Source organism: Gallinula chloropus, assembly GCF_964237585.1.
Source record: "Gallinula chloropus genome assembly, chromosome: 4".
Taxonomy (NCBI): domain Eukaryota; kingdom Metazoa; phylum Chordata; class Aves; order Gruiformes; family Rallidae; genus Gallinula; species Gallinula chloropus.
The window spans coordinates 75,742,528-75,764,095 of NC_140088.1; the positions used below are offsets into that span (position 1 = coordinate 75,742,528).

Genomic DNA, 21,568 nt, shown 5'->3' on the forward strand with positions numbered 1-21,568 from the left:
CAAAGGAGACTCTTCACTTTTATTAATGTAACATAAAAGAGACGTTCTCCATAAATAACGCAGAGTGCAAAGGTACAAATGTATAATTCAAAATCTAATCAAGGACTGCTGGGGGCCTCGCATCAGCCAACTTTTGCATCAGTTTGTTTCAGAAGTCATAAAAAAAAAGCAGCCCTTTTCCAACTCACTCACCTTGATGTGCTTGACAGTAAACACCACAGGATCAGCTAGATAAACCTTATTGCTGAACTCTTTGTTTATTGCTGCTGTGATGACAGGGGAGTTGACAATGACGGAGTGATTAGTCGACATTGCTTCTGTTCCCAACTTCATGCTGGCGTTCTCCGTGGAGAGATAGATGCCCAGGTTGTTGTACAACACAAAAGCCACCCTGATTTCACCTAGAAGAGCAGTAAGAGGATATTCAGATCAGCGCACTAGGTTTGGTGTTTGGGGGTTTTTAGATGACAAATCTCTTCTCTGAACCAACTTTAAAACTTCTCTGAGAAAGCATGAAAGGACCAAGATGTGGCATATGAAAACTCAGCACCTCCTGCCAATCCCAGTGAGCACCACAAGGTGCAAAAAGTGCTTCATGGCTAAGAAGGGCAGAGTTGCCTGTCTCAAAACAAACTTCTACAAGCAAAGATATTGGTGGAAGACAGACAGAGAAGGTGGACTTATTTTTGGCATCAGTGGGTGTAACTGGCTCTAGAAAAAAGAGGCCAGGTGGCCCATTTCCCACCTGACATAACACTTCATTCTTCAGGCTATGCCTGAGAAATATGTTTCATTTTGTTCTGTCACTCATATGCAGTACAAAACTATAATTTAGTCCATTAATTAATTAACACTACCTCAGAAAACTGTGAGGACAAATCTGGGAGAAGGAGTCCAAAACTTTCCAACAGAATTCCAATCTCACATGAAGGTAAAACAAAATTGCAGAAATACCATTAAAAGTATATTTTTCTTCTTAATTTGCCACTCAGACATCCCCTCTTCCACAAAAAACCTCACCCAAGCCCCACCATGCAGCTACCCAGGCTACCAGCCAACTGTTTTTAACTGAAACCATTCAGCTTGTCTTCTGTTTCCACATTATTTCACAGGATATAAATAAGAATTGAATGTGATTAACTTGCCTTTATATGCCCCCGCATTAGTTACGGGGAGGCATCTTTTATTTCTGTGGGATTAACCCCAGCTTCTGAGGAAGGGGAAGCACTGATGAGTCCAAAGGTCCCTCCCAATCTAAATCCTTCTACAATAATTTATTTCTAGCTCTTTAATGACCTCTGTTGCAAATTGATGGGGTTCTCCTGATTTGACCAGAACGCTAGTGATCCCACGCTTAGAAATGCAGACTTCCCCTTCCATTCTGTCAACGCGGCTTCTCTTTCCCTACAAATCTCCACAGCTTCCTGACAGAGTGAAACTCCTGTCCCACTGGAGTTTTGCCATGCATCTTGGGGTTTACACTGTCTCTGAAAGACATACTTCTCTTGAAATCTTACATGCAAAGGTACCAAACAGCATCAAGTAAGCCAATGGCAAAATTTCCTTTCTGAACCATCAAAGCACGATTTTCTCTCAATGGTTGTGAGCCGTTTTTGACAGTTTTAACACATCTGGTCTGTCTGTAATAGTGCCCTATCACTCCATGTTTTGCATCCAAACCCATAGTAGGGTGCTTTCCCCTTGCACACAGGTTAAATTTTCAAGGAACTCAGAAATAGGAGCATGTTAGGCCCATTAGTATAAAGACTGGGAGTTTGAAGTTGGTCTACAGCGGGGCTGTGGAGATCAACAAACGTTTGTAGTCAAATTCCTGATCTGGAAATAAATGCCTGGCAGCATGAAGACTATTCATATGTAACATAATCTTTAATTTATGCTACATCATTAGGTTCATAAGCTTCAGAGAGAAAGGCACTGAAGATTTAGACTCATACAGCTAATCAACCTTTTCTGCCATGTTGGCTCATTATTAATATTTGCTACTACTGTTTCTCCTCTCTCCCTCTTCAGGTATTTGTACAGTGCCCCACTGTGAAGCAGTTCACTCAAAGCAGGCTCCTATGCCATCTGAAGCCTCCTACTGCAGACAACAGCAGCTAAATGTAGTTCTCTGGACTCAGTGCTGTGCCCCAACAGCCACATCACTGAAGGGTCTGATGCAGTTTTTCCCCAGCATGTAATACTTCTGAAGGCTCTGAGTCATTTAGCAATATAATACATTTCCAGTCAGCCAACTCAGCCTGCAGTCAAGGGCACGAGCAACTGATGCTACCGATTTAAATATTAACACAGCAATTTTTACTATAATTACAACTGCTTAAACACACAACAAAGTCTGAAGCATGACAGATTCATGAGGCACATGCGGCTGAGGTTGCGGGACCTACCGTTTCGGCCATTTTGTTTCAAGGTATTTGCTGACAGCTGAATGGAGCTCCCGTGGCCCATGTTCTGAGGAAACTTCAGGTCTTCCAGATTACCATCGGTGCTTAGTCTTGCAACTTCCAGTTCTGTTTGCAAGAGAGACTGACACTAAGAAAAATCTCTACCGAAATAATCTTTGACATGATACTTCACAGCTACAAAATGGTGTTCCAGACCATCTGAGAGCAGAGGAATCAACTTACAATGTTTCATGCGAGACTGTTTGGGCTCCTATTTCTTTTTAAATCTTTGCCCTGAAGAAGTTTTAAATTTAATTAAAAAAAAAAAAAGCACAAATAAATTCTACTCTCTGTGGAAGACAAAAGACAACCAGTTCTTGTAAACAAGAACCTCAGGATATTAAGGACAATGGTTAAAATGAAAATCTGAAAATGCTAGTTCTTTGCCACTGGCAATTGGTACTTTCTGTAAATGTTGTCAGTGCTTGGGATCTGTATTCACAGAAATAGAAATAAGAGTTGTTCTCATTTTACATATGCACAGTGGGAGTGCTGGTGCTTTCTATCATGGTTGTTTTTTAATTAAAATCAACAATCAGCCAAATAAAGACACAAATTTGTATGAAATGAAACACAATTGCATTACGATGAACAATCTCCCTGTGAAACGGGGCTCTCATTGCTGTAGCACAGATTTTGCCCTCAAAGGCAGAAGTAATAAAAGCAGGTTAGGTGCTCATTTTCCATGAGATTTCAAGGCTAGCGAGCTGCATTATTCCTTTAGGCTCTTTTAGAAAGACTTATAAGCCCTTCAGAAAAAGGGCCACGACATATCTAACAAATTGTTCTCCAGTCAATCTAGGGCCTAAGACCATAGCCAGGTTTCCTAGCCTCCGCTCCCCTTCCAGCTGCTCTCAGTATTTATAGGATCTGTCCCTTACGGATGTTGTCAGTGTTTTCCCGGACGATGTCTGTCTTCAGCAGGTTATCAGCCAGCACAAAGGCACTGTCTTCCACGGTGTCGAGTAACTTGGTGGCTGCGCGTTGCTGTTCACTTGCATTCAGGTCCCTCCACGCATTCAGAGCCTGTGGCTGCAGGAGGTTGTTCACTGTCTCCACCATGGCCTGCAAGGGAGGATTGAGTGAGAAAGGGCTCTAGCAAACCTAACTCACCACTGGGACATCTGACATATGCTCAGTCCCGTCCTCCACACACATCAGTTTATAGGGAGAGAACAGCATCTCATTTCCTCACCCACTGGGGCAGCCTGCAATGGAGTTAGGCATCGTTTATCCCATGCAGGCTGGGAAGAACACTTTTTTGCTTCTGTGATCAGCAGCTCTGGGCTTGGAGTAAGAAGCAATTAGGGGCTGGGGGACCAGGGCAGAGGGGAGATGAGAAAATAACAAAACACGCAGGAAAAAAGATTTCAAAACCCGTCTGTGAAGCAGGTTGCTGCTACCTGCAGCACCAGAATACAAGAGTAGGACTGGGGCACCCAAGAAAGCTATTTCATATCTGCAAAGGCTATGTTCCTTAGAGGGTTTTCCACCACATAACCTCTGTCAGGCAGTCATGAAGACACAGAGATAGATGAATTATGCCTCTTCATCCAGAGAAGCAGCAGGTGCTTTGGGTAGGAAAGACACTACACTTCAAATCACTCCATTCAGGAAGGAGGAAGCCCTGTGGTAACAGCTCTTACAGTATACCTTCTGCCCTAGTCTGCTACACAAAAAAGAGCTGTCCCATGGAGCACTTCCCACAGGTTAATCTGGATGCCCATCCAGGATTACATGGAATTGTGCTGGCCACATGATTGTAAAATTACAGGAGTAGAGCCTAACCAACATGAATGTTTTGATCAACCTAAACCCCATGCTTAGTTACTAACCAGAGCTGACTCAACTACCCCTCAGCTAAAGTCTGAGACTGGCTGTACTGGCCAGTGGAACGAATCGTGCAGAGGAAAAGGAAAAATGAAGTGTCTAGCCACTGGGCAGGCCTATCCACAAAGAAAGATCTCCACTAATGCTGACGGTAAAAAGCAACCTTTCCTTTGAGATGAAGTTGCCGTTCTTAATAATTTTCTGTATGCTGAACACGTAGGCATTAAACGCACACCTCTGTTCTGCAAGGCAAGGACAGTCCCACGGGATTTCAACTTGTTGCAAGCCTAAAGGATGCCCCATGGGCTCACTTTAATGGAAATACTTCAGTATTTTCTCCTAGCACTGTTTCTAAATCCAACTGTACAACATGATGTGCAAAGAGAAGATACAGCATGGCCCATTCTCCAACAGAGCTCTCAGGAGCAACAACAACACATGGCACAAAGAGTACATGGCACTTGACTCACTCACCAACCACAGTCAGATACAAATATTCCATGTGAGAATATAAGCACGTCAAACCAGAATTTTATGTTATTGCTATATCCAGGTGACCACCAAAAGAACTTCAATTCCAACAAGGCTCAAGAAGCAAAGATGCCTATACCTGCCTCTGCTGGTGCTTTTAATCCCAGCAAAGTAATTTCATTGAAACTCTGTCATGTGTGTCTTCATCCTTTCATGCCACCTGTTGGAAGACTGAGCTGGAATCAGGCTCCCTTGACAGCACAAAACTCTTACTCTTGATCTTACATTTGCTCACGATAAACTAACTCATTCTCCTGCCAAACCTTTCCTGCACCTTAAACAGATCTTCCCCTCCCTGGCAGCTATGCTCTGGCTCCTTGATTAACAGACATTTCTCCTGAGCATTACAGCTTGGTTTCCCAAAGCATGGAGTAACCCTGGCTTCAACCACTGAAGCAAACCAAAATGGCTAAAAATCTCGTCCTCTATTGTAAAAATCTTTTTGCTGTCAAGCCTTTACAATTCCTTTCTCATTTGCTGTTAAGTGGAATTTATTAACCATATACGAAATTCTTAAACTGAACATTAAACTGTTTTTTCTAAATACTCTAAAAATCACCTTAATGCATTTAATATGTACACACAAAAAAGCTATTTAATAGTCAAGAAGAAATATGAAAAATCCATGCATTTAAGTGTGGGAGTTTTTTGTGTTTTAAAATCTAGAAGATTGGTATCTGTAGCTCTTAATAAAATTCCGTAGTTTACTTTAGTAGCTTATCTCTTTACAGGCAAAAAGGAGGTACTATTCTTTTCCAGTAACTAAAAAGCTTGACTATTTTGCTGTGGAGGTTCTACACAACATGGTGTTTCCTTGCAAAGTCTTTTTATGCATGGAAACGTGGATGATTAGGGTTTTTCTTCCCTTTCAATGTTACCATGCAGACTACAGTTTGCTTTATGTCTGTTTAGCTCAGCTACTAACGGTGTATTTAAATCTCTGATAAAGCAACATCTTGGATACTTTTATCAATATCTGAATGCTGGAAACAGTCTTTGCAACAGATCCAGCTCTTGGCTCTGGATGGAAAGGTAATGCTTGTTTGTCAAAACATGAAACAGATGCTGAAATATTTATGTTACAGTGAAACATCTGCTGCAAAGCCTTTTCCTCAGAAATATTATTCTTATGCATGTTTTTTTTAAGATGTGTGTGCATGTGTGCATGCGACGTTTGAGACAGAACATCAGTTAGGCCTAACGTGCCACGTCCTGCATGATGCGTACTCCCCACCCAACGGACAGGGTGCCAGTGAGCATACATCTTCTTGAAGGGACTAACCTCAAACTATCCACATCGCTTTGCATCTGGGATCTGACGCAAAAGCTCCAGAGAGATTTCCAAGGAGTTTGGGTCAGGTCCTTAGTGTGGATCTGAACAAAGCTGGTAGGCTGTCTTCATTGGCATTACATCAGAGATGAGTTTAGTCCATTGCTTTTCCCAGGGGTCACTCCCCTCACCTGTTTCACTGCATTAATCAAGCGTTCCCTGTGTTATATTTCTGAGTGCAGCACTTCATTATGGCTGAGTGCTGCAGGCTGAAGCCAAGGAGATGAGGTGCTAATGAAATGTTTGCATTTTGGACAGGAGCTGAGGTAGGTGTTTAAATGAAACAAAACAGCTGTTAAAGCAACAGTGCCTCTTGAGACAGAGATGCCAACTGGGAATAGTTGGGCAGGGGAGTGGGAACTGTGGAAGGCAGGCACATGGGACAAGGATCGGCCTGTGTCTTTGCATTTAAGCTGAACCAGCATGGTTTAGGTGGTTTTGGCACCTGCTCCAGTGATGGTGATCACTTCCATTATGCAGTTATATAGCACCACAAAGTGTACAATCAACGTAAACAAAAGATAATAAACTCTAGGGGGAGGCTTTTTTTCCCCAAATAAGGACACAAGCTCATGATTTGATTTTGTCCTCAGGTTACAAAGCAGAAACCAAATGTAAACTCTCCTCAGACACTTACGAATTGGTATTAAAAGATGTATTGTCAAGAAGCAACTAATTAGGAGTCTTACAGTAATTACACATTACTAAAAGGTCAATTGTACACATCCCATTGATTTCCTTTGTGACAGCTGCTTCCTTCCATAAAACTGAATTTTGCTTGTTCATTTATTTTTAACTTCTTCCCCTTTAGAAATATCCAGTGAGAATATCTGGCTATGTGACACATGGTTTAAACCTAGGAGGGCAGTATACATCCAGTGATACCACTTCCATTTATTTATCTCTGACTGTACCATTATCCAAGGCACTGCTCTTTGACAAAAAAAAAAGTTTCTGTAATGTAAAATCTGTCTTTAATTGGGAGTCAACACTGGAAATTGCTAACAGATGCTAGACATACTCATCTCATTGCCAAATTTGGGACCAGACTGCTATTTGGGACCATTGTGCTATGGTGCTTATGCACAGCAACCCTAACTTTAGAAAACCAGCCGCTCCCCTAGAGTTAGGACCTCTCTAAACCTCTATTGCTCATTCTGGCCTCTTGCCGAGCAGCTGATGGAAGAACAGAAACCCCAACAAACTTACAACTGGAGAAAGCACTGCTTCATGGTGAGTGAATGCCAGCAGGCCTTACAGGGAAATATTAGTCAAGTTCTTCTGCTGAGCAACTTTCAAACATGTGGTTCGTCCTTCCTTGTGAAGGGTCATCTTAAGAAGAGACTGAATACAGTGAACACACTACTTTGCATGGAACTTGCACCAAGGTCTTGCCTCCTATAGCAGCTATGGGAGAATGAAGAAAGTGGCATGGGGCACTGAAGCATTGCTTTTGCAGTAACATCTCTAATTAAAATATCAGCATTTTATAACTTGTAAAGCCCTGTCTCATACTGCTAACACTTGTCTTCCTTGATCTCACAGGAATATTTCATGCAATGCACTTTCGAAAATGAGGATAGAAGGAGCTACAGCGACAAGGCTGTGCTTTGCATTGGTAGACTAAAATAACGCTTGGTGCATGACACAAGCCGTGTTCGTACAGCTACCCTTTTTCCAAAGGTGTTGTGGCACAGCCTCCTCACAAAAGGTTTGCTCACCCTCTCTGAGAACTGCAGCACTGACTGCAGAGTGCACTCACACAGACACAGACACAGGCTGTGCTTACAGTCTGAGTTCCGGTCCTACCTGTGGTCTCCAGGTACTGCTCCAAAACAAGTGGATCATCATCTTTTATGCAAAAACATCCCTGGCCCACTTTTTAATATCAGCTTAAGGCTTAACAGTAAATCAGTGGAGAAAAAAAAGCACAAAACCCCTTAGAGGTCCACAGTGAAAATGAAAAACCCAAGCGAGAGCAGATGCACTGAAATAAGGATACGGTTCGAGGATCACATAATGAATGGTTACAGTCTTTTGTCCTTTTTCCTATTGGAAAGTGGTGGTCCTTTGAAAAACCTTACCTGTTTCCTTGCTCAAGAGCATGGTTTTGCTCTGTGTTCATATGAAACCCACAGTCCTAAAACAAAACCTTTTCTTAAGCTATCAATATTTGCAAGCCTCCAAACTAATTGAGTTAAAGGCACAATCAATGCCATCGATGACAAGTTCTGCTGGCAGTTGTGTGCAATTCTTGTCTCTGGCCAGAAAAAGCACCTGTACAACAAAACCCACCATTAACTCTGAATGTACCTGGTGTAGCCAGAATGGGCCCTTTGGAGAAGAGGACCAGCATGAAAGCATGGATCTGAGCATGTAAGGACCCACTTCTGGTAAGGTTACTGTATCAGAAGAGACCAGCTCAGGAAATGACATATCTTTTTAGAGTGGCAAATAAATGGTACCCTGCTCTGTGGGACTTCAGGTCAAAAATAGATGCACATGTCATTTCTTCAGCTTCTTAAATGATAATAAAAAGAAGTAATTTTTGGCTAAATGGTGGCATTAAATCCTACTTCTTAGCTGACAATTGCCTTCAAATCTGTCTGACAAGGCTCTTCACCCTCACATGGCTTTTATTTGTCATTTATTCTTTAATTCTAAATTAAAAAAAATTTCTCCGGTCAAAGCTGAAGACAATTTCTTACAGAGAAGCCCAGCTGCTCTCTAAGGCTTTTTACAAAAGTCGTCACAAAACAATTATCATATTCAATGAAATGGACAAACACATATCTAGATTAAAACGAGCTGAACTCCAAAGAGTGTTTAAAAATAAATAAATCATTAGAATATGAACTGCTAATTTCTGCTTCTGCCTTCAAAACTAAGGCAGAAGCAGTAGCCTACGTTTAGTACCAGAGCGGTGATTGGCAATTGATGGTAATGGTTTTAGTGGAGTGAGCCAAAACCTACTATTCATGGCAAAAGCAAGAAGAGATCTTCCCCTGATCTTGCAGAGGAATTTCTAAAACTGCTCCACAGAATTGAGAGCAAAGGCTCTCAAGATCATGCAACCTTCTGTCTTCAACTCTACAGCAAATGTTTTTACTGTGGCTACAGGAAAACGGCCTGAATTTCAGTGGTGCTGAGAACTCACTGCAGTGAGAAGAAAGGCACTGACCTTTATTAAAATTAGGCCATCTACAAAATCATTAACTATGGAATTAATGGTCTTGGACTAGGCATGCAAGGTTTGCAATCTTGGCCTTGAGCTACCAATAATCTCCTAATGGGAGCACACAAAAAAATAGGAGATCTGAGGAACAGAAGAAGGTTACAAATTACAGGTTATGGTTTTGCTTTGCTTAGCGTACGAGGAAGAATATTTTAAGGTCAGAAGGCATCTGTAGGACTGAAATAAAAGGAATTGATTGGGAAGAAGGAAATAACATACGATCTGTTTCATCTAATGAGATCTTCCCCGCAGAAGAAGCTGAGAACTGCATTTATGAATCATCTGTATTTGCTGCCCTACTGTTCGGGATCTGAGACTACACCAGCAGCCGCCAGCGCAATTACACTGGGGAAGCGAGCAAAGCTGCAGCAGGACAGGCAAATGTCTCGCAAACAAGAAATGCCTGTTAGACAGATTATCCACAGCCTTTCCAGGGAACTCCGTGAGACTCATCCTTCCCTCTAACAGCCCAAATCAAGTGACATCTCCCACTGCCCTCTCTGTGTTAGGCTTTTAGCAGTGCTACCAGATCCCAGGGCCGACTGAGCCTAACGCAGAGAGGTAAGCACACAGCAACGCAGAAAATGCAAGGTTTGTTTCTCTCAGTTTTGCTGTGTTGCATGTGGGCACATAACCACAGATGCAGCCCCACTGTAGGTAGAGCAAGAAGCAGTCACCTTCCCTTTCAATATTTATGTGAAGAATTTTGGGAGTCCGGTGACAAACCCAAGGCTGCTGCTTTGATCCTCCTCTCCCCTAACAACGGGCTCACCGTGGCAGAAACACGCAGGGTGGGGTTTTCTGGTTTTGCTCTTGCTGACACAAATCAAGTGCAGGTTTCTCAAGCTGTGAAGTTTATTAAGTTCACAGAGTTTTAACAAAGGGCTACTAAACCACAGAGCCCCACTGTGAGTCACACTTCTTTCAGATGTCCTTTTAATTATATTAAATGAAAGTTTGGGGCACTTTGATGCTGATGGGCAAACATCTAGATCTCTTGAAAAAGCTGCTAAAAGTACTCCCTGTAGCTATAGTTAATATATGACATTGTACGCACACTGCTAGCCAATTTATTCCAGCCACTTTAACAACGATACCTCGCCTGACAGGCTGCGCAGAATAGCATCAGGAGTCAACCAATGAGCAAATCATTAGAGGACTCTGAAAGTTGTTTGACACGCACTGCAGAGCTCTTTGTCACACAGCCAATTAAGTGACCAAACAAGGAACTCAAAAATCCTCATTAATTTGTCCCTTTCTATATAAATGGAGGTTAGAGTCTTTCTTGTCACAGGCACAACAAAAACCCACAAGTAAACGCAGCATAATTCAATTTATGCTCCCTCTCAGAGCTACAAGTTTCTTTCATTTAGTCTTCACCGAAGTTGGGACCAGCCATGCAAGCAAGAGAGAAGTGGGACAAACAGAATTAATCCACTTTAAATAGTACTGGCTTAGTCCCAGATGCACCTTTTATCTGCTGAGAGCTACTAGGTTAGCAAAGAAAAAAAAAGTCTCTTCTACTCAGCTCTAAACTTAATGCCTTGAATCCTCTGAGGAAAGCCTTTCATTTTTCGCTTAGTACAGCAATTCAAACAACCCACATTACAAGCATGAAGTGTTCAGAAAACTTCCAGAAGAACCAGAAGGACAACTCTGACTGCAACCACTTGCCACTGTTTGCTAACTTGGATCTGCCAACAGCTCAGCACCGCTGAGCTTCATTCATGGCTCTGCTGACACCTGTACCCAGAAGCTCTTGTGATCTTCATGGAGCAGGTGGCACCTCTATTTGCTGTACAGACAAGCCCAGAATTATAAAACAGGGCATGCTGATTTATGGAACAGCCTGGAAGATGGCAGGAACCAGAGCAGCAAACACTATTAGACCCATAAAACACTGCAAAAGCAATGCTCTGCTTTCTTCTTCCACCCCTCCCACAAAGCTGCTGCTCAGGCCATCTATTGTATTCACCAGCCTCCAGCTTTGAAGTCACCGAGACTAGCTTTGAAAAAAACAAACCAACCCTTCCCCCTCCCCACCAAATGCAAAAAGAATGAGAACCCTGTGAAGCTTTTGTCTTCCAAGTTCTGCATCCCAAACACAGCATGCGATTTCGCTTGGGAAGAGGCTGCTGGCCAGCACCACAGGGAAATTCATTGGCCTCATGATGGCCCAGAACTCCAGCAAAGCAAAGAGGTGAACTCAGATTTTGCAGTCAGGAGTGTGTATGTGACATATCTGGACTTGGTATGAGCCTTTATTAAAGCCCGTGTTTCCAGCCAATAACTCTTACAGCAACATTCCCTAACTTCTCCCCCCATGTTTAAGCTTTCCATGTTAATAAGGCCTCATTTATTGCAATATCTGAGTACTTAGCCTTTTTTTTTTTCCTTTACTATCCCACCTCCATTCCCAGAGGCCAAGGGAATTATACCATGGCATTTTAAGTTGGCAAGCTGAGAAATAGCGAGCATGTGTCACCTGCTGAAGGGCATGGCAGAAATCTGTAACACCAAAGCCAGTTTCACAGCCCCCAAAAGACAAACATTTCATGTTTCCTGCAACCCCAGTGCTTCAGTTTAAGAAGAAATGCTTTTGAAAACGAACAGATTTAAATTCTTTTGAAAAAATACAGAAAATTCCTATCAGCTTACGTCACGCGCCAGTCACCAAATGAAGCTATGAAGCTATGCTAATCAAATGTGTCACCCATTCTGACTCATTCTCCCACACAACTACTTTTCCATCTCTTTCCCATAACAGAGTACAAGAACAGTGCACTGCAGAAAGGTGGGCTGGAGAGATGAGATCTCTACTCTTAAAAAGCCATATGCTGGGTCCAAGCTATCCTTGGAGCACCTTTCTGAGGTCACTCCCTCTGTCCATCTTGGATACCATCTTGGTCAGCTCAGCCTAAGCTGACTCAGTATCTTGAATTAAAGCCCATGTGGCTGTTTCTTAAATATCACCATCACTGAGAAATCTCCCAGCAATTGTCTGGTCATTATATTAGTAAGTGTTTATCACATCACCTGCTGGGTTGGTTGTTGTTGAATTTTGGAGACAAAAAAGATAATTTACCACACTTACAACTAAAGGAGCAGCATTTGTAACCTCAGTGTACAGAAATAAAAATCCCTGAGCTTTTAACTCAACAAATACTGTGACACTGCACAAATTAAATCAATATTTATTTTAATTATAAAATTACCCAGAGAGATGAGATAATAATCTGCTACAGCATTCTCTGTCTCATATTTGAATAACTCAAATATTTTCCAGACACATTTTACATAACTATTTATACTCATTTATTTTGGGCTAAAGAGGACTTTAAACCCCGAACACTATGGGGGTTCTGTCACAGCTACTTAAATTTGTCAGCCCAAAGACAACAGTAGGATTAAGTTTAGCAATTATCATATTCTTAAGTCACGCTCCTCCTCTCCAAAATCTATTGTTTCTCAATTGCACTTTTGATATTTAAAACTGTGGACATCCCTCACATAAACTCTGAATCACACTTTCCTCTGTCTAGGGAGCACAGGACTGAAGGTATGCTTCCAGCCTCGACAGCCCAATTCATCTGTGGATACTCTTCACAATAATGGGATCAGCACAAGGAGATCATGTCAGCAAGGTTGAAAACTCTATTTCTCTGCTATCAGTGGCATATTTCCCAGTGACTTCCCATCTCCCGTTGACTTCACAAAGACCAGGATTTCACCATTTATGATTTGCTGAAAAATCTGTGCTAAATTGCCTTAGCCCAGCCCAGACGTTTCTCTGCCTGATAAACAGTAAGTGGCCTGTAACAGGAGTGTCTGCAATCACATTTAATTGCCATTACAGACAAACTCTCCCTCAAAAGATTTTTGATGACTTTAGCTACATGATTTTCCAAATGGAAATGTACTGTATGAAAATATGTCCAGATACATTACTTTACCTCCATATAATACAAAACAGAGCTGGAAAAGTTCAATTAGGTCATCTAATTCATTCTTCAAGCCCTCCATTACAGGACTGTCCTCTTCAATATATTTGCCTGCTTTGGCCATATCTATACGAAACAGCTCAGGCAATGAGCTTTCATCAGTTTTCGTCTAATAAAGAGGTAGGTGCATGATTAATGTTTAAACACACCAGTAGTTTTTCCAAGTGAAAGGAAAGAAGTCCTTGAAGTTAAGGGTAAGCTTGTGCAGATTATTCAGGCTTTATTCTATAAATGCCAAGCTATCTGTAGAGTATATTAAACTACTACTGTTTGAAAGAAGAAAAAAAGACCAGGATCATGCATTAACTCTGTAAGGTATACCTGTGCAGCTAGTGGAAAGGACAGCTATGGGTCAAGTATCACCAGAAGTCCCCAACAGGACTGTGTGGTCCATGGTCAAACCAGCCTCACCACATTTCCAGTGGTGCCAGTGGACATGACAGCTAGCCTGGGAGTGAGTATCGCACTGTAAACTTTCCTAAATTCCTGTTAGCTGCTTTCTCTGGAATCTTATGAAAAGTCACTCCACACAAGGTATATGTAACTCCATAACTTATCTTTATCTGCTAATGTGGGAACAAAAAAGGTGACCGTCACTCATGTCCATATACATCCAAAGGGAAGACAGACAGCCTACAAGCACAGAGGGATACCATTTTTTTTTAACGTCCCAGAAATCTACACCATCTAACCCTATGTGCTAAATGAAATACGCGCTGACAAAATAAAGCCAATCCTAACTGTAGGAAGTTGAATTTTGCAGGAATATTCAGGTATAGACGGCCCTCTTCAGAAACATGGGGTTCATTTTTAGACCTCTGGACGTTATACATACACATATAAATAATGATCAACTGCCAATAAGTACATCATCAATGTTCATAAGTACAAGCCAGAACTTAGAAGGTAAAACATTCACATTTCTTAAAGCAGCATTAACTCATCCACAATATACAAACAGGTTTACATATAAGTCACTGGAGCAAATGCTATAAGGCAAGGTGACAGGATAAATAACATAAATGAGGCCACACTCCTGAAAAGTCTACAAGCAGGTCTTTCCAAAAGGCTGGGGCTTGAGTTTGTTCATGTAAAACACAGTGTAAGCTTACCAAAGTTGGGTCACAGTTGGGTGAACTTTACGGGACGCTATGTTCCTAATCCTATATTTAGTTTGCAGCACTGTCCTCCTTCCTACATCCCTCTGCGAGGACACTCTGAATTTAATTATGATCCTACCTCCTCCCTCATGCCGACTGTTGCCATTTCAAATTGTTTCTAATTTTGCAAGTGTAAGAGGGGAAGAAAGAAAACTAAGGAAATGCAGGAGGCAATTACATGAGTGACACGCTATGAGTGAAACCCAGCTGGTCTGGAGTCACCTCCGTGAGCAGGAGCTTTGCATTCTTGTATCATCCACACTGTCCTGCTTACTCTGTTGGCCAGATGAGTCTTATTGGATCTCTCCCAAGGTTTCTTCCCACTTTCTGGCTCAGAGATTTTGTCCCGAATTTTTATTACGTCTGAGCAACAGGGCAGGTGGGGGGAGATGAAGAATGTAGTTTTTATCCTGTAACCTTAACCTTAGAATTTGCTGCCACAAATATGGTAATAATCAGATTATTCACAGCGACAAGACCCACTTCACAGTCATTCAGTCAGACAACTGGACACGTGTATTAAAAACACAAGAAATACCTGGACATAGGCCCTGCAAGAGCGCTCTCTTTTCTGAAGCTGAGTCCATAAAGACAGCAGATTAAAGACGGAATAGAAAAAACAAGTTAGTGACAGAATAAGGGAAAAAAAATTGAAGAAAACTACTATGAAAAAACCCTAATTTCTCTCAAACAGCTCCTGAGAACCAACCAAACCAAAGGAAGCATGCAAGTTAGGCAGAAGTGGAAGTCCAGAAGGACTGGCTCCAGAAATATGGGTTAGTCCTGTTTGAGTCAGGCAAAGGATAGACCGGCAACTTTGCAAGAGCAGCTGTTAAGATGGTAGCAGACACTGAAGTCAAGTAGAGATGCTCAAGAGATGGTGTTTTCCTTAGGGCTTGGAGATCATGTGATATTTCCATGTCAAACAAGGCTAGAAAGGATAGGACTGATGATTATTTATGCAAGACAAGTCCAGGCTCTGCAGTCAGATAGTGCTGATGGCACAGTGAGGTATAACCAAACTCTGGATGAGCAGGACTAGTTCCTGAGAGCAAGATGTATGCAGGATTACATCCTGATACGGGATGGATGTGTGGACCCACCCTGATACACCTGCTCAGGTCTCTGGCTCACAGCAAAACCTACAGCATTCCAGCTTCACTGCTGTGATCTTGCTTACAGCCATCTCAGGCCCATGTTAACTGTGGTAACACTTTGCATTGAAGGAGCGAGCATTGCCCAGGGCTCCTGATAGTGTAAAAAGCCACAATAAAATGGGAACCAGATATAGTATTTCCAAATGAGGCCATTCTCTCTACTTTGGATTATACTGATTCTCCAGGAATGCCTTTTCCAGGCCTCTCATACAGAGTTGTGTTTTCCTTTCTAATTCCTAACTTTATATGCTGGATAGCTATTCCACAAAGAATCCCACCTTTTCCACAGGAGTCATTTTAAGGACTGTGCTTTGATATGCACTTGCATCTCTGCTGCCTGGTAACTGTACTTCAGTGTGTCACGAAATTCAAACAGGCCCTTATTTACCTCCCGGGGACTTGGGAGGCAGCCTGCAGCAGTGAGCTCGAGCTGGTGAGCTCTGCATCGGTGCAACTAGATCTCACAGAATCAGGCTGCTCAGAGCCACTGGCTTGGCTGGGTTTGTTTTTGCTGATGTGCCTGGGTTGGAAATTGCACATCAATAGAGATTTGGGGTAACTTGTGTTCTCAACTCACAGCAGTGCAATCCCATTAGTACATCTGAGGGCCAAATTTGTCCCCAAGAGTTTTGAGGCTCTGAAATAAACAAAATACACTCAGGTATCATGCAATGCCTAATTTCAATTTCTAATTCATCAATTTGTAACAGCAGATATCTTCCTCTGGGTAAACTTGGCCAGTATGAAGACTTTAGAAAAACAAATGGAGATCAAAGAAAGCCTTGCTGAAAATTACAGAGCTATGCACTCGGGGGTCTTGCTAGTCTGCAATAGAACAATTATTACCTTAATAAGCCTGATCCAGTGGAAAGCATAAAGATTTTAGTGACAGGAAAGTCGCTCCTTAAAGATGATGGCTTTTAAAAATTCTGTTTATGTCAGTTTATTTCAATCCATTGTACATCAGCTTGTTTAAAAAAAAAAAATAGGTACAAACCAGCACAGGTGATTACTTTTAGATCCCCAGCACATTTCCTTTAATGATTAAAAGAATATTTAATGGCTAGTGCTTACTTTATTTCTTCTTTCTGACTAAACAGCACTAAACAAAACTCTTCACAAATGACTTTTTTCCTTTTTTTTTCATGGAAATACTCTTGATCAGCGAAGGGGAAAATAGAGCAGTAACTCTGCTGCCTTTTGTTTGCCCAATACTACTTCCAAGTTGAATTCATGCATTCTTAAATGAACACAGAGCAGTTGCTCTTCTAAAGAATTAAGTGGGGAATGAGAGCAAGTAAATTACTGAGCCTGTCATTTGGATCACTGACTCGCATCACTGTTTTGCAGGACTCCACGTGGTCCAGAATTTTAATGCAGAGTGCAATTGATTTGTATGAGCTCCTTGTGCAAAGCTGATGGCAGTGGGGGGAAACCTGCAAGGCAGACCCCAGCAGTGACAGCTGAGCTGAGGAGCTCTGCTTTGCCCAGTCTTTGCCTCCCCTCAGTAACTCATACCTGCCTCTCTGATACAGCCCCATTTCGTGTAATTGAAACAAGGTGGGATATAAGATGATGAAAAATATGTGCTTGCAAAGATGAAGTGACAAAATGTTGAGTGTGGCTAGGGCATATTCAGGAGAGCAAGCAGACTACAATCATGAAACCTGTTAGTAGGTGACATTAATTGCTGGTTTTACCTGATATTGTCAGACATCATCATAATTTTGAATAAAGAACCATGGTATGATTATAACAAATAATGTTATGCTGAGATAATAGTTAATACAATTATTACCTACTTTGTTATAAAATAGCTGGAAGCAGCACTAATTAAAAGCATCAGGATAACCCAATTCACAGCACATGCAAAGCACATGAGATGCAGGACCTAAATTCCCATGAGGCTGTAATCTTAAACAATGCAGAAGCCCCTTGCATTTAAAACAGCATTAGCCTACAATAATAACTAGCAAGAAAAAAAGACAATGTTACTTCTCTGAAAGTACTTCTCTTCAGAAGTCACACAAAAAAATTTCAGGCTTAGCTGTGATCACCTATTCTGTGTATAACCTTGGGACCAAGTTCTGTTCTCACTTCTGAGGATGCCAGGGCTGTCAGAGCCAGCTACGCAGCTCAGAAGAAAATTCTGTGTCTCATCGTAACTGGATGGCAAATATAACCATGTGCTTGTAGCCACAGGATTCAGCTACTCTTTGCTCTGATGACCAGGCCTCCACAATTCACTGTCTGGAATCATGAAAGTTCTATCACATGTATTTACATGAGATTCAGTAATGAAGAGGGCCTTGGACCAAGGAAACCTCCAATTTTAAATGTATTCTTATGGACTCCACAGCCCGTATTTCCTCCCATGACTGGCAACTTCTAGGACTTTTAGCATGTAGTGATTCCGCTTAATTCTGGAAATGACAAAAGGACCAGTAACTCTTACCAAACAGGGGCACAGAAACCACACCATCATCATGCAGTAAGATGCTTCTGGGCTAAGTCACGGGCCATTACTAAAATGGCCCTCTAATACTAAGCCATTCTGAAGACCTTACACATAAATATGATGGTATCTTATATGCCTTTGGTAAATGTATCTCCAGTGTAAATACATGTTTCTGTCTGCCTCTGTTTATATTCATGCATAAAAGTGATCATTTGAGCTTCTCATCAGGATATTGTAATGTTACAAGACAAAAAAGTCAAAATCCAGACTCTGTCTCTTGGAGCTTTAAATACTGAGATTTTCTGGATCATATTAGAAGTCATTTCATAGACAAATTCAGCACTGGAAATGCTGGACCAAAATGGCACAAATCCAAAATAATTACCACAGCATCACTTGAGTTATTCTCATACTGAGCTATGAGAGCGGAGACCACAGTGAAGTACCTGGAGTTCATATATCTACACATCTAGGGATATACATTTCCTAGCACCAACAGTACACTTGGCATTTACAACTGGTTTAGTTTCTGAGCAGAATAAAATACACTGTAAACAAAAAACTGCCAGGTACTCTTGTCTACCATGAAAGAATCACTGCCCTGAAATGGCAGTCATTCAGAAAGACATTTATAATAACTCTCCAGGGCTTTCACAAACCCTTTCACAGCTTCCTGTCCCTTCCCAAGCCCCTTTATCTTTACCTTATTTAAGCTGCGTGCAGCACTGTCCTTCCCACCCGGAGTCAGGTTTCGGAGCTGCACATCAAGCAAGTTCACCAGCTGGACCATGGCGGACACAGAGTACGTGATGTCACCAGCGTACAAGTGGTTTTTCGTGTGCTCCGCAAGCTCCCGGGCAATGTTGGCAGCCATCTCCCCTGACTTCATCTGCAATTGAGAAAGCAGAGGAAGAAGTTGTCCCTGGGTGTTCGTATGATGATAGTCCAGTCCCTTCAAGACCCTCAGTTAAGCCAGTCAACTCTCTGCAATAAGAGGAAGAAGAGGAGGGGAGAAGAAGAGGAGGAGAAGAGAGGAAGAGAAGAAGTTCCCAAGAAGGAAGCTAAAGCAGAGGTTTTCATGGTGCGCTCACATACAGCATTTGAATATGGTTTAAATGCAAGTAGTTTTTCCAGCTACAGTCATCATGTTGGCTTTGACACAATGTCTGATCTTTTCTCACAGCACTGCTGGGCCCGAGGGGCGGCTGCTTCTTTGCAGTGCTGTAGATGCAAAGAAAGATGCCACAGCTTTCCATGGGATGTCCATGCTAGGAAGGGCTTCAGTTAGCTTGTCCCATTGCCTTATATATGCCACTTAGAAAAAATCAAACCATGCAAATAATCTCTTCTGTCAAGAAAGAGAAGTTTCTGATTCCAGGAGATTATTTGACAGCAAAGAGATTATTTTTGTTACAACTTCTGTGCAAAAAAATTCACTGTAAAAAGAGTAAAAATAGATGATATAAGCCAGAGGATCAAGAGAAAAAAGTTCACAGTTCCCATCATGTGGATTTAATAATCAGGTACTAATTTACCACTTAGCATTTGCACACAGGAGATGTGCATCTTACCACACTAGCCACTACATCTGTAATGAGGCTAGTGATTCTCAGCACATAAAACCATAGTAACTATGGAGCAGAAGACTTAAGGCTTCAAGCAAAGTCCTACTCTAAGGGAAAACCAAGTAGGCTCTTTGGCTGAATTTTCTATTAAAAGACTTTTACTGCCTAGTTGAGTCATAAAACTCACAAATCACCTGCAGTGAAATTCACTGTGTAATTATTTGGGAAACTCTCTCTTTCACCCTGTGGCTTTTCTCCCTTTCTTGTTCTGTTTTTTACTCTACTTGGTGCCCCTCTCCTTTTCTATGCCATGGGGACTGAGGACAGGGCAGCTGGTTACATCTCCTTTCTATGAGCAGCCCATTATGAAAAAACTATTGCAGGTTGCTGGTCTCTTTTTCATTATATACCACTCTGATCTGGAATGAATATCTATGGGGAATATGCCAGGGATAAGGAGAAATTACACAGGATGACATTTAAACGAAGCGCCCGCTTCTCTAATGGGCTCAATGACCAACTCTGCTGGGTTCTTCACATGAAATTTCTAATTGTCTTATCTTCCAACAGTTAGAAATCAGATATTTCTCTTGTTCCATCAATTTCTAGTGCTTAATAATAAAAGGAAGATTCTAGGGAAAGATTGCAGACTGAGCTTCTATCTCTCTGTAAATCAATTAGCTGAGTTATAAATGAATAACTTACTTCCATAAATTTGACAGCAACAGCCCATTTGATTTAATGAAATCTAACTGAAGATGTTCATATGCTCATCTTCAGAGAATTAAAGCGTATGATGATATAGATAAGATAAATAAAGGAGATAATGTGTTGTTCTTCCCATTAGAGCAATGATAACATATATTCAAAAATTGAATTATTTCTTCCTTGTTACACACAAGGCTAATGCCATAGAAACCAGATTCTATTCTTACAGTTGCCTTCTCTCCTAAAGCAGCGGAGGAAAGCCATGCATCAGCACAGAGGCTGAATTTTGACCTCTTCCGTCGGCACCCAGAACTTCAAAGAATGACTGCATCAAATCCCTTTACATAAAGAAATCAATTTCACCATTTTCCTGCAGTTCATTGCTGGAGCTTAGCACGTATGATGACACATGCTGTTTCTGTAAGCCTTTCAGAGAACTGCAGGAAGGAGAGAGGGTTTTTAAAATACATTAGGAAAAAAAGCCCGCTACCCAGTATTTGAGGCATACATTTTCTCTTGGGCCATGCACCTATAGAAACTCATACTCAGTACAGATTATTCAGCTGCTACAAAGGCAAACCTGGCAGTTTTCTTTCCCTGTAATAAGCCTCATGTTGCATTCAGCTGCAGGCTGCTGTTGTTACTTACCTGTCTGCAAAAGTGGTGCAGGTTTGTCACTAATAAACCTTTTTCCTTTTGTTTTTGACTGATCCTAATGCCTGCAGATCTGAGGAATCCTAATGTGACCTAATAAACCCCCCAAAATAGGCACCAATGGAAGAAATGCCTAAGAAAATGCATATTAAAGTTCAAAGCCTGTGAACTCCTAGGACACAGAAGTAACTACACAAACTCATTTCACGCACACAGGTTTCCTGAAAACACAGAGATGTGTCATTCCCTTAGGACAACATGCCTGGTTGACAGGTGATGAAGCTACTTCCTAGAACTGACACTCATTTCCAAACCTGTTCATTGTCACCCAGAAAATGCAGCTACAAGTCACTACAACAGTGCTGAGACACACTTTCCATCCCGCCGGTGTGCATAATGCGAGGGATATCCAAAATGATGGTCGTGTGACATGTTAATGCTAATTTCCCCAATTCTTTTGAGCGATTTCCACTG

At 41.7% G+C, this 21,568-nt stretch overlaps 1 protein-coding gene across 13 annotated transcripts in view; it reads right to left on the reverse strand.

Annotated features, from left to right (window-relative positions):
- ADGRL3 (adhesion G protein-coupled receptor L3) overlaps positions 1–21,568 on the reverse strand; it is a gene marked incomplete at both ends in the record, with an annotated part of 318,582 nt that overhangs the window by 66,303 nt on the left and 230,711 nt on the right. For 10 of the 13 annotated variants that reach the window (XM_084263406.1, XM_084263403.1, XM_084263402.1 and 7 more), the window contains 5 exons: positions 193–401; positions 2,409–2,531; positions 3,347–3,530; positions 15,091–15,129; positions 18,871–19,056. In XM_084263406.1, coding sequence (XP_084119532.1) covers positions 193–401; positions 2,409–2,531; positions 3,347–3,530; positions 15,091–15,129; positions 18,871–19,056 — 741 coding nt within the window. The remainder of the gene's footprint in view (positions 1–192; positions 402–2,408; positions 2,532–3,346; positions 3,531–15,090; positions 15,130–18,870; positions 19,057–21,568) is intronic. The other 3 variants (XM_084263405.1, XM_084263404.1, XM_084263397.1) reach the window with 1 other exon arrangement.